At 43.2% G+C, this 12,947-nt stretch overlaps 1 protein-coding gene across 2 annotated transcripts in view; it reads left to right on the plus strand.

The window, feature by feature from the left end:
* Window positions 1–12,947, plus strand: part of MCF2L2 (MCF.2 cell line derived transforming sequence-like 2) — a 317,075-nt gene that overhangs the window by 246,243 nt on the left and 57,885 nt on the right. For both annotated transcript variants that reach the window (XM_048863063.2, XM_048863066.2), the window contains one exon: window positions 10,746–10,812. In XM_048863063.2, coding sequence (XP_048719020.2) covers window positions 10,746–10,812 — 67 coding nt within the window. The remainder of the gene's footprint in view (window positions 1–10,745; window positions 10,813–12,947) is intronic.

A 12,947-nucleotide genomic window follows, 5' to 3' on the forward strand; every position in this document is an offset into this window, starting at 1 on the left:
AGATTTTATTGAAGAATGATGTCTATTCAGTACGGACAGTTCCTGATGAACTGCAGCATTATATTGACAGATATACACATGGCTGTGCCTGAAACTCGAATGAGAAGAAATATATCTCGGTTGTAGTTGAATCTCACCACAGGTGCCACTTTTTTTACACTCCGTGCTTTGCCTTTTCCAAAGAGACTGGATCCCTTTGCATATAAGAAGTTGCCCCACATATAGTGCTCTCAGAATAACTGGCCACAGGGAACTGTTTTATATCTCATAATTAGCTGACTTAACCAACAAATAGTTTGGTAATAAGCAACTAAATTAACTACATCACCTGAAAAGAGGATGGGGAGCCAGGAACTACCAAGTCCTAATCCTGATTCTGACACTGTGATCTTGGTCTGTTAACCTCTTTACCTCAGTTTTTCCATCTGTATAGTGGTGATAAAAATATTTTCTGACTATCTAACCCACATACACCACTGTGGTAGTTGAGCATTTAGTAATTAATTAGTTAAAGTCAGGGGGGAAATTATATCAAAAGTCCTACTTATTGACTTTAAATCTCTATTGTGCTGAAGTAAGCTTTCCTCGGCCCTATTATGTAAAGCACATATTGAATGGATTGTCGTTCATGCTTGTCTACTTGATATATGCTTCCATATGAAAAACTCCCTGCATAACTGAGGGGACAATTCAGAGATGATGGATAAGGCCAGTTCAAATGGTGTGCCTTATATGCCCTGTTCCGGCAATGTCTGCATCCTGACATTTTCAGCATTTAAAACCTAACGCTAAAGCTAAACATTCAACGTTGGCCCAGCTGTGCTCCCACTTTTCATCTTCAAATTGCACATATCTACGACTGCACAATGGACTTCGCCCGGCATGCTGATGCTCTACCCATCTGCTTCTTGAGAGCTGAGGACTAAGCAGCTCTAACACAACCAGATAGTGCCAATGGGGCAATCAAGACAAAGTGAAGTTAAGAGACTTGTGCAAGGTTGCAAAGGGAGTCAGTGTCAGAGCTGGGAATAAAATTTGGGCATTCCTGACCCCAGTGGAGATAAGTTCAATTTGCAGATTTTTTGATCCTCCAGTTCCGAAAGTGGACTAGGATGCACTATGCAGAGAATTCAACAGAGTAAGGATTCCTGGGTATGAGATTATTCTCTAGCTCTCTGCTGAAGCACATGATGTCTCTCCTTCTCCGTAAAGGTTCAAGTCCTTGGATGACATCTCTACCAATAAACTTGACCAAGTAAACTGAATGGTTCATTTGTCCTGTGAATAAACAACAAGAATTTCCCAAATCCTCCTTTTGGGACTTCACATTGTTCCATGCCAGAGCTTGTTTATATGTATTGTAACTAGTGCCTTCAGTGTCAAATCCTGTATAAGCAGGTGGTAATGCATGTAGCCTCTGAGTCCAGTCTGGTGACATCCAATGGAGCCTTTGGATAGCAAAAGAGAGAAAGCATCAGCTCCATTTAATCCTGTTTATCGCTGCTCTGATGAAGAAAAACAATGTATTTATATGGTAAACTCTAGAACAAATGATCAGCAAATGCATGACTGGTTTCAGTGGACCTGCCTTGTTAGCTGAATAGTGAAGGTGACTGAGCTATTCACTGGTAACCCACTCCTCCTAAATAAACCTCTGAGTGCACACTGCATACCCAGTTGTAACAGACTTCTTTCCCAGACACCTCCCCACCACACACCTGCTTGAGGATGGCCCTTATCTTGTAGGCTGAAATTGTTATGGACTCTCCAGTTTATAACACCAGAGAGTGTGCTCACTGGATTATCTTAAATTTAAAACATGGGAATGCCCTAGGTGCCGAGGTATGATTCAGACACCCTCCTCTTTGTCCCAGCTAATGAGGACTAACAGATGCACCTTAAATGTGAGTTCAAAAGGCCAAGAATGAACTCTCTTAAATTGTGCAGTCGGAGAGGATTATCAGTATAGGATTTATTTACAAGGCCAAACTACGATGGAAGAAACAGCAGAAGAATGTTAAGTGAAAGGGAACAGTGCGGAGTTGCCTGTCCCCTACGCAGTTCTTACATTGGAAAAAATAATCCCAATTACACATATATAATGATGAGTTCTAGATTAGCTGTTACCACTCAAAAAAGAGACCTTGGAATCATCATGGGGAGTTCTCCGAAAACTTCAGCTCAATGTGCAGCGGCAGGCAAAAAAATTAGCAGAATGCTAGGAAGCATTAGGAAAGAGATAGATAATAAAACAGAAAATATCATAAGCCCTCTTTACAAATCAATGGTGGGCCCTCACCATTGAGTACTGTGTCCAGTTCTGGTTGCTCCATCTTAAAAACGATATAGTGGAACTGGGCAACAAAGATGATCAAGAGTATGAAATGGCTTCCCTAAGAGGAGAAACTAAAAAGATGAGGACTGTCTGGTTTAGAAAAGAGGCATTAATGAGGGATATGATAGAGGTCTGTAAAATCATGAATAGTATGGAAATGTGAATAGAGAAGTGTTATTTACCTTTTCCCAAAACACAAAAAACAGGGACATCCAATGAAATAAATAGGCAGCAGGTTTAACACAAACAAGAGGAAATATTTTTTACATAACGTACAATTAACCTGTGGAACTCACTGCCAGGGGATGTTATGATGGCCAAATGTATAAGTGGGTTAAAAAAAGAACTAGATAAGTTCAGGAAGATAGGTCCATCTGTGGGTATTAGCCAAGACGATCAGGGATCATGCTCGGGGTGACCTTAACTGTTTGACTGCCAGAAGTCAAGAAGGGATGATGGAGCAATCCCTCTAAATATTGCCCTGTTCTATACATGCCCTCTGAAGCTCTGGTGCTGGCCACTGTTGGAGACAGGATATTGGGCTAAATGGACCATTGGTCTGACTTAGTAAGGCTGTTCTTATTGCATAGGGACATAATCAAGCCTTTATCATTGAAGATTATATATTTAATTGAAGGTTTAAGCCGACCAGACAGCGAAGATCTGAAAGGCCGTAACGGAAAAATAAAGAAGATGAAATAAAGAAATGCTGATCACTGTCAGGAACTCAGTTGCCTCTGGGCTCAGTTGACTAGCAACCCAGTGAGGTTGTCTGGGCCCAATAAACCTGCAAGTGCTCCCTGGTTGATCAGAAGAGTCCAGAGATCATCATTTAAGCCCTGTAGCAACAGCTGCACAGTGGCTGCTCAATGCGTTCCATGCCCGCAGCTGAACCAGACCTGCTTCCTGTCCACCCTTGCTCCCCCCTTGCCTGCTCTGCTCCAGCCCTAATCCCTGCCTGCCTCTGAACTCCTGATTCCTAACTCCTGGTTCTGTCTTCTGACCACGCCTCCAGTTCCGCCCTTTGGTTCTGTTCTGGCTCCTGAGTCATGGCTTCAAGCATTGGCTTGCCTCCTGACTACAGCTCTAATTCTCTTCTCTGGTTCTGCTTTTACCATTAGCCTGGACTCCTGCTCCGACCACTAGCTCTTACCACCAACACCTGTGTGTGTGACAATCACAAAGTCCCATTGAAGACAATGGAGAGACTCCCATGGACTATATATAATGCCCACAAAACCACTTAAACATGTCGACTTCTGGGATGACCATACAGCTCTGCAGTGGAGAGAGTGGGAAATTTTGGCTGAGCGAACAAGGAAAATCTCTCCTCTAATGGAGAATGCCTATTGATATCTGTGCATGAAGAGCACATATAGAGTAACATAGAGTAACCTACATGGTATTCACTTTACCTGTCTTTGAAGGAGAAAGGACAGTCATCTATGTTTCTGGTCTCTCCACGAAGTAGGGCAGCATGGAGAGGCAGCTGCCCGAGGAGTTGGGCAGCCAGGAGCGAGCCAAAAAATACCCTTTCACTTCTCCCAAAGTGGAGAAGTTGGTCCAATAAAACATTACCTCAGCGACCTCGTCTCTTGTGGGGTGATGTAAAGATTCGTTAAATAGGTTGTGTATAGCACTGTGAATATTAAAGTATTTATTATTTGTAATAAATCTGCATGTATGTTTCACCTATAGAATTAAATAAAAATAATAAAATTAAATCTAATTAAAGAAAAGTCTGTCAGATTCTGTGAGGTCCCCGGAATTTTAATGGACGTATCCCAGGCATCCCTGCAGAATCTCTGTTTCGTCGTGTGAAGAATTGTAGCTTTAAATGCTCTGCCTGGAGATTACGCTCCAAACAAGATTAGAGGGAAATTAATAGGTAAATGTAAAAAAAATCTGGGTTCATACAGTGAATATTCAAAAGAATGAAGTAAAAAACTGACAATCTCTACGTAAACTATGATCCAGAAAAGAGTCAAGCTTTTCAAACCATCCTCTTCTGTTTAACCATTTATACATAGTCCGACAATAACATGTTTTAAAGGCTTCCTTTCCTGGTTGGACTCTTCTAATTTGTGCCTTTGAAAGGCACTCTACTATTGTTTGTCTATCACGGCAGGTTACTAGGAAACCAGCAGACCAATAATTTGCTTTTCAGATTCACCTGTAAGCTAAGTGTCTGCATCAGCTTCAGATTCAGACCTGGTAAAACCTGCTCTGTAAGAGGGCAAACGATGTATGGAAAATCTGCGCCCTGTTTTCAGGTAAATCAGCATCACTGCACGCAGTATGCAAATACATAAGGGTCATCTGTGATGACCTTATCCAGCTTCCCAAATGACACATTTATGTACTGATATCTTTACACAATGCAACAGTTCTTTAAAAATCTATATTGTGAATATTAAATAAAACCCCTGAAGCTCCCAATGCTGCTGCACAGACCCAGGCCCTTGATTTTCTATGTAGCATGTAGTGACTTTTTATTCTGTTTTTAGGCCTTCCCTAAAAGAGAGAGTGAAAGAGAGAAGTGGAGAGAATTGGAGGTTTCTTTAAAATGAGTTAGTCTTAGAAACTGATTCAGAAATGATATTTCAAAAATCTGATTTGTGGGGACATGTTTCAAAAACTTGCATTCAAATTCTGCTATCAAAAGACCACTAAAATAAACACGGCATAATTCTGCTGACTTTATGAAGTTACTCTAGATGTACACAAATGTAAAAGAACAGTTCCTGGATCTTGGCCTCTAAAGTGTGCCCACAAAAAACACATTCATGTGTGTGGTTGGATGTGCAAAACCCACAGTTGTGTACAAACTGTTTGAGTGTGCATTTTAATAGGAGTTTGCATATGCAAGCACCATTTTGCTCATGCAAATATGGGGCTTGCACATGCATTTATCCATGCACATCATGTGTTTGTGCATTTCTTCCCAGGCCGTATTACTTGTTCAGTCATAGATTCATAGAATATCAGGGTTGGAAGGGACCCCAGAAGGTCATCTAGTCCAACCCCCTGCTCGAAGCAGGACCAATTCCCAGTTAAATCATCCCAGCCAGGGCTTTGTCAAGCCTGACCTTAAAAACCTCTAAGGAAGGAGATTCTACCACCTCCCTAGGTAACGCATTCCAGTGCTTCACCACCCTCATAGTGAAAAAGTTTTTCCTAATATCCAATCTAAACCTCCCCCACTGCAACTTGAGACCATTACTCCTCGTTCTGTCATCTGCTACCATTGAGAACAGTCTAGAGCCATCCTCTTTGGAACCCCCTTTCAGGTAGTTGAAAGCAGCTATCAAATCCCCCCTCATTCTTCTCTTCTGCAGACTAAACAATCCCAGCTCCCTCAGCCTCTCCTCATAAGTCATGTGTTCTAGACCCCTAATCATTTTTGTTGCCCTTCGCTGGACTCTCTCCAATTTATCCATATCCTTCTTGTAGTGTGGGGCCCAAAACTGGACACAGTACTCCAGATGAGGCCTCACCAATGTCGAATAGAGGGGAACGATCACGTCCCTCGATCTGCTCGCTATGCCCCTACTTATACATCCCAAAATGCCATTGGCCTTCTTGGCAACAAGGGCACACTGCTGACTCATATCCAGCTTCTCATCCACTGTCACCCCTAGGTCCTTTTCCGCAGAACTGCTGCCTAGCCATTCGGCCCCTAGTCTGTAGCGGTGCATTGGATTCTTCCGTCCTAAGTGCAGGACCCTGCACTTATCCTTATTGAACCTCATCAGTTTCTTTTGGCCCAATCCTCCAATTTGTCTAGGTCCTTCTGTATCCTATCCCTCCCCTCCAGCGTATCTACCACTCCTCCTAGTTTAGTATCATCCGCAAATTTGCTGAGAGTGCAATCCACACCATCCTCCAGATCATTTATGAAGATATTGAACAAAACTGGCCCCAGGACTGACCCTGGGGCACTCCACTTGACACCGGCTGCCAACTAGACATGGAGCCATTGATCACTACCTGTTGAGCCCGACAATCTAGCCAGCTTTCTACCCACCTTATAGTGCATTCATCCAGCCCATACTTCTTTAACTTGCTGACAAGAATACTGTGGGAGACCATGTCAAAAGCTTTGCTAAAGTCAAGAAACAATACATCCACTGCTTTCCCTTCATCCACAGAACCAGTAATCTCATCATAAAAGGCGATTAGATTAGTCAGGCATGACCTTCCCTTGGTGAATCCATGCTGGCTGTTCCTGATCACTTTCCTCTCATGCAAGTGCTTCAGGATTGATTCTTTGAGGACCTGCTCCATGATCTTTCTGGGGACTGAGGTGAGGCTGACTGGCCTGTAGTTCCCAGGATCCTCCTCCTTCCCTTTTTTAAAGATTGGCACTACATTAGCCTTTTTCCAGTCATCCGGGACTTCCCCCGTTTGCCACGAGTTTTCAAAGATAATGGCCAATGGCTCTGCAATCACAGCTGCCAATTCCTTCAGCACTCTCGGATGCAACTCGTCCGGCCCCATGGACTTGTGCACCTCCAGCTTTTCTAAATAGTCCCTAACCACCTCTTTCTCCACAGAGGGCTGTCTTCATGGACAATTTAATCCTTAGCTTCTCCGATGAGACTGCTAGCCAGGGTGCCAAATGTGGTGCTGGTTCAGTGTGAACTAAACAGGGACCACCCAACTCCTTTCAAATAGGCCACCAAACAGCCATCAGATGGTAACAGCTTTTAGCCACTAGTAACCTTAGCTGAATTTTAACTGGTCCTCTGAGACTTATCATTTAGATTAATTAGATTTACTAGCCTGTGGCTTGGACTTGTCTTTAATGGTTGTCTCCAAGACCTATCCATATGCTGTCTTCATTATTTCTTTCTAATTTTATTATCATTTGCAACATTAAAAAGCTAGCAAAACATCAAGGTGAATGACAGTAGCTGCTTGCACTAAAAGAAAGATGCAGAGTAATCAGAAACAGCTTTATTTTTTGCAACTAGTAAGTAAAACAAGTCGCACTATGTTCTTAAAACACTTCTTGGTCCAAATACCACACTCAGCTCTGTGTGCAGCTCCAAGTGAAGTCCACTGGAGGTTTATGTGTATATCTTGAAGCAAAACTTGGCACTAAAAGCAGAAGCCTGGCACAGAGTGCCTGGTTCAAGTCAAAAGGAGCGTGCACTCAGGAAAAGCTACAGAGGCCTGAAGAACCCTTTATAAACCATTACTCCCATATTCTACAGTAATCACTCAGAACACAGAAGTATCCCTGTTCTAAAATGGGGTATTTTATACCATCAGGGTAGAATATGGTAATACAGTGATACTCAGACTGAGGCTCGCAAGCTGCAGGTGGCTCTTTAATGCGTCTCCTGCAGCTCTTTGCAGCACACAATATTAAAACACTGTGTGATTTAATTATTAACCAATCAGGATGCTTTTACTATGTTGTTAACCAATTGTAGTTGATAAAATAATAATACTTGGTCAGTCATTTTTGCTGTGAGAATAATATATATATAAACTAAATATTCCCCTGTCATAGTGTTTACAAATGAATACATAGTACTAGAGTAAATGAAACAATGAATTCCCACTACTGTGGCTCTTTTGGGTAATGTTTGTTGCTAGTTTTGCTCCTGGACCTTTGAGAGCTGAGTATCACTTCTGTAGTATATCTTTATAAGGGAGGGATGGAATTTGAACCCCAGCATGCAGCCAGTTGAGACTTGCCCTGCAGCCGCTATCATAGGCACTGAACAAGATTAGAAGAGGTGGCCCATTACTTCCCATGCACTGCAGGATTTTGGGCCAGATGATCCACACTGTGTGTAGAAGATCAAGTGGCTCAATTCCCAATCTTTGGTTATTGAACTCTGCTGAAATCCATTGCAGTGTTGGGTTTTTTAAATGAAGCTTTTTATTAATACCAGTAATAGCAAACAAACATGATCAAGAGACCACCATATGGAGGATGAGATTGCTGTATTATTAAAGGTGGCATTGGAGTGCAGCGTAGTGGTCATAACATTGCCCGCATAATCTATCAGAACAGTTAATAAACCTACAAACGCTGAACACTTTCAGAACTGAAGCAGAAGTAAAAAGATATGTTAATAATTTCCAATTTCCATATCTGATCAGGTGTGAGTAATGAGTTGTCTTATTTAAATGCCAGTTTCCCTCTGGCACTTCAGCATGGCTGGAACTGGTATATTGAGCATGTCCAGGTCTCTTAGAGGCAGCAATGAAGCTATTACATGTATGGGGTTGCTCAGATAGAACTGGTTACTCATATGTGTCGTGACCTCTGGGTCTCGAACCTGGGTGTTCAGGAGCAGACATGCTCCAACCTTCCATCTGGCAGCCTGCTGATGCTTGCTTACCTGGGACCCATGACGCTCAGCCCCCGTCTGAGGCTCCGCCCCTGCAGTCCTATTGGTGGAGTCCCGGAGACGTTGGTTGGCGTGCTGGCCCTACTTAATCCAGCAGCAGAAAGAGGAAGCTCTCTGAACAGCTGGGCTCCACGCTGTTCTGGACTGTGTGCCTTGTGCTTCTTGCTCCCGCTGCTTGATTTCCTGGTGTGACTCCTGGCATCTGAGCTGTGGTTCTGACCTACAGTTTGTCCCTAGGCGCCGACTCCATGGATGCTCCAGGGTGCTTAGCACCCACCGGCAGCCAGATCCCCCCATCTCCCCCAGTGCCTCCCACCCACCGGTGGCCCCACTGATCAATTCCTCCCCTTCCCTCCCAGCGCCTCCCACCTCCAGCGATCAGCTGTTCCACGGCATGCAGGAGGTGCTGGGGGGAGGGGAAGGAGCAGGGACGGGGTGTGCTCAGGGGAGGAGACGGAACTGGGTGGGAAGAGGAGGGGTAGGGGTGGGAAGAAGCAGGGTGGGGGTAGGGCCTTGGGGGAAGGGGTGGAGTAGGGGTGGGGCCTGGAGCTGAGCCGGGGTTGAGCACCCCTGGGGAAAGGAGGAAGCTGATATCTGCCTCCTGGCATCCTGACCCAGCTGACTCCAGTCTTGTGACCGCAGACGCTGGCTCTGACTACTAGGTCTGGCTGCCCACGACCTGACTGTGACAATATGGGTTTATCTGGAAAAAAATCCAGTTATGCTTTCTTTACAATCTGAGTAACGTGAGAGTCACAGTGTGTTTTGTATCTTATTCGCACTATTTGAGCGAACCACTATAAACCTTGACTATATATTAGTGAAATTTGGGAAAAAAGGTCCCAGTATTGCTAACACTGGTTCAACCCCACTAATGTCCTCAGTGTTGGGAGGCCTAGTGTAGATGGGCCAGCATCATTCCAAGCATTGTGATCTAATCCTCTTCAGAGCAGGTGAAATTAGGATTGCCACCTGTGCCAGGATCATCCCCTTTTTGAGGTAGCTGTCCTGGGAAATCTGTAGGGTTGCTTGGTACAGAGTGCCAGCTGTCCAGCTGTGTGGGCTCAGGATTATCCCAGTTGTCCTGTTTTGTTTTGATTTTTTTTTAATACCTCAGAGATGGCAACACAAGGTCAAATCAACACAGTACGTAAAATGCCAATGGCAGCCAGCAGCAAAGGTACTCCAGGCTAAAGGGTATGTCTTCACTGATTAAAAAAGAGATGTGTTTTTACGGTAGGATATCTAACGCATGTTCGCGGTCGCTCTGAAATAAACAGAATGGAAACAGAGCATTGTTGTTTTCCTGCAAGGTAAACTAGGCAAAGTCAGCTATGGTTGGTGGGAGGGTGTAGGGTATATAAAGTGCTGACGTCCTCTAGCTCCCTCTCAGTTAACACCACAAGTGCCTTTTATCCATTGAGGCCATGTCTACATTACAAACTCATGTTGACGTAATTGGTTCCATGTGCATTGGGGGGAAAACATCATTAGTTTCTCTTCTTATTTTATAACATGGAAACAAAACAGAAATTAAATAAGCCTAACCTAGGAAGACAAAGTCCTCTGTCTTATTTCCTATCAGAACAGTTAATAAACCTACAAACGCTGAACACTTTCAGAACTGAAGCAGAAGTAAAAAGATATGTTAATAATTTCCAATTTCCATATCTGATCAGGTGTGAGTAATGAGTTGTCCTATTAACAAGTTATTGCTGGAACTATCAGAGGGATTCTCTTTTCCTCCCCTCCCCACCAGAGCGACCTCAGGGTGACCCAGATAGATCTAAAAGTGACAGAAATAATCAAGATGCATTTTAAGCAGAGGAGAAATTAAAACTGAGTTGGAGAAATATACCAACTCAATGGGATACTTGGCCCTTCTAAGCTTATCTGTGTTGAAGAGCGAGAGTAGGGTAACCCTTGGTGTCATAGATTATTTGTGGATAGCCCTGAGGTGGTGATATAAAAGGAACAGATATTTTGTGCTTTGCAATATTGGTAACTATTATAACCCTCTTTCTCTCTTTTTCTTTTAGCCACATAATAAATGAACTTATAGAAACAGAGCGGGTTTATGTAGAAGAACTTCAAAGTATAATAGAGGTAAGATGAATGCTTCTGTGCAAACTTCCAGTATTTATCTTCTGAGTTATTAATGAATGAGTAATGAGCTTGCTCTTTGCAGTGATTTTTTTACCCTTTATAGGACACTCTGTGTGAGGTGCCGAGCACTCACAATGTCCATTCCTTGTTTAGAAGGCACAGGTTTTCCATTATAAGGCACTTCAGCCAAGAAGGTGAAGAATTAAGGCTATTCTACATATTTTACTTCAGGAGTTAGGTTAGGGGGGCAGGTGTGGTGCCCTATTCAAGTTCTGCCCCGAAAACCGGGGAGCAGGACGTTTCTCATAAAAGGATCAGCAGTGAAATAGTTAACAATGTTAACTTGGAAACATCACGATCAGGCTTCAGAGTCTACATCCTGGGTTTTTTTTTATGGATTCCAGCGCCAGAAAGAACGTTGTGATTATCAGCTCTGACCTTCCATATAATTAGGGTTGGCAGAATTTATAGGAAAAATGTAGAGGATTTATAGGATCATTCCCCTCTATTCGGCATTAGTGAGGCCTCATCTAGAGTACTGTGTCCAGTTTTGGGCCCCATACTACAAGAAGGACGTGGAAAAATTGGAAAGAGTCCAGCGGAGGGCAACAAAAATTATTAGAATGAGGGGGAATTTGATAGCTGCTTTCAACTACCTGAAAGGGGGTTCCAAAGAGGATGGGTCTAGACTATTCTCAGTGGTAGCAGATGACAGAACGAGGAGTAATGGTCTCAAGTTGCAGTGGGGGAGGTTTAGGTTGGATATTAGGAAAAACTTTTTCATTAGGAGGGTGGTGAAGAACTGAAATGGGTTACCTAAGGAGGTGGTGGAATCTCCTTCCTTAGAGGCTTTTAAGGTCAGGCTTGACAAAGCCCTGGCTGGGATGATTTAATTGGGGATTGGTCCTGCCTTGAGCAGGGGGTTGGACTAGATGACCTCCTGAGGTCCCTTCCAACCCTGATATTCTATGATACTATGAATTTGATTTCTTTTTTAAAATAATTTTGATGGATAATATTGGTGTTTATTTTTAAGCATTTTTTTAGATTTTTATCTATTTAAATGTTCACAGTTGCATGAAATTATGGGTGGTTCAGGCAGTTATTTAATGACAGTAGACACTGAGATTCAAAAAGTTAGAGTCACATAAACCATTGAAACACAAATTGTCAATGTCACATGTCAGAATATACCAAGGATGTTCCTTAAATCAACAGATCGTACTTTTTTGTTTACTATTCATTTGCTAGTACGTTTGTACCAAGCCTAATTCAAAAGTCTAAATCACTGGATTTTAACTAATAAATTCTCAAGCAGCATTTTTCTTACTTGGCATATTTGTAAATTTCGATTATTATTGAGGGCAATATTTGTTGTTGTTATGTGTACAGTGAAATCGATGTTTACTGACATTTACTGATAAAATCTAATCCTTACAAGCCTATGTATAACACGGGCCATAGAACTTCCCCAGAATAATTCCTTGAGAACTAGAGCGTCTCTCTTACAAAACCATCTCCGTTGAGATGAATGGGGGTAGTTCACACCTGTCGTAGGACCAAATGCTAAACTTCATTGCGCCAAACTTAAGTAAATGAGCTTTGCACAGATGATCTAAGTATGGCTGAGAGGAAAAAACTCCTTCCCGCAATCCAGTGTCTAGGCATATAGCCATTCTTCTGGTGCTAATACAAGACATGGACCCTAGCTATTATTAAAGCCCCTGTGTGCTCCCTCTGTGTGGGGCTTGGGTCTGTGATCCATGTACAGTGGCAGATCTACGTACTGGCTACTTCTCAGCAGGGCAGCTGGCTGGCTGTTGTCTACTAGGGCCTCAGACCCTTGCCCCTTTGGAACTCACGTCTTCCTTAGGTCTGTAACAGCCTGAGTTTGGCGGCCTTCAGAGTGCACTGAAAGGCCCACCTGTTCTCCAGGGTCTGTAAGAAAATAGGTGTTGGGTAGGGCTGGTGGTGGTGGCTGTGTGGGAACTGTGTGTGGGATTGACTAACTTCTTTCATACCTATGCCCTGGTCTACACTGGGAGGTGGGGGGGATCAATCTAAGTTACGCAACTTCAGCTACGTGAATAACATAGCTGAAGTCGACGTACTTAGATTGACTTACCGTGGTGTCT

This window comes from Caretta caretta, chromosome 9 (genome assembly GCF_965140235.1).
Source record: "Caretta caretta isolate rCarCar2 chromosome 9, rCarCar1.hap1, whole genome shotgun sequence".
Taxonomy (NCBI): Eukaryota; Metazoa; Chordata; order Testudines; family Cheloniidae; genus Caretta; species Caretta caretta.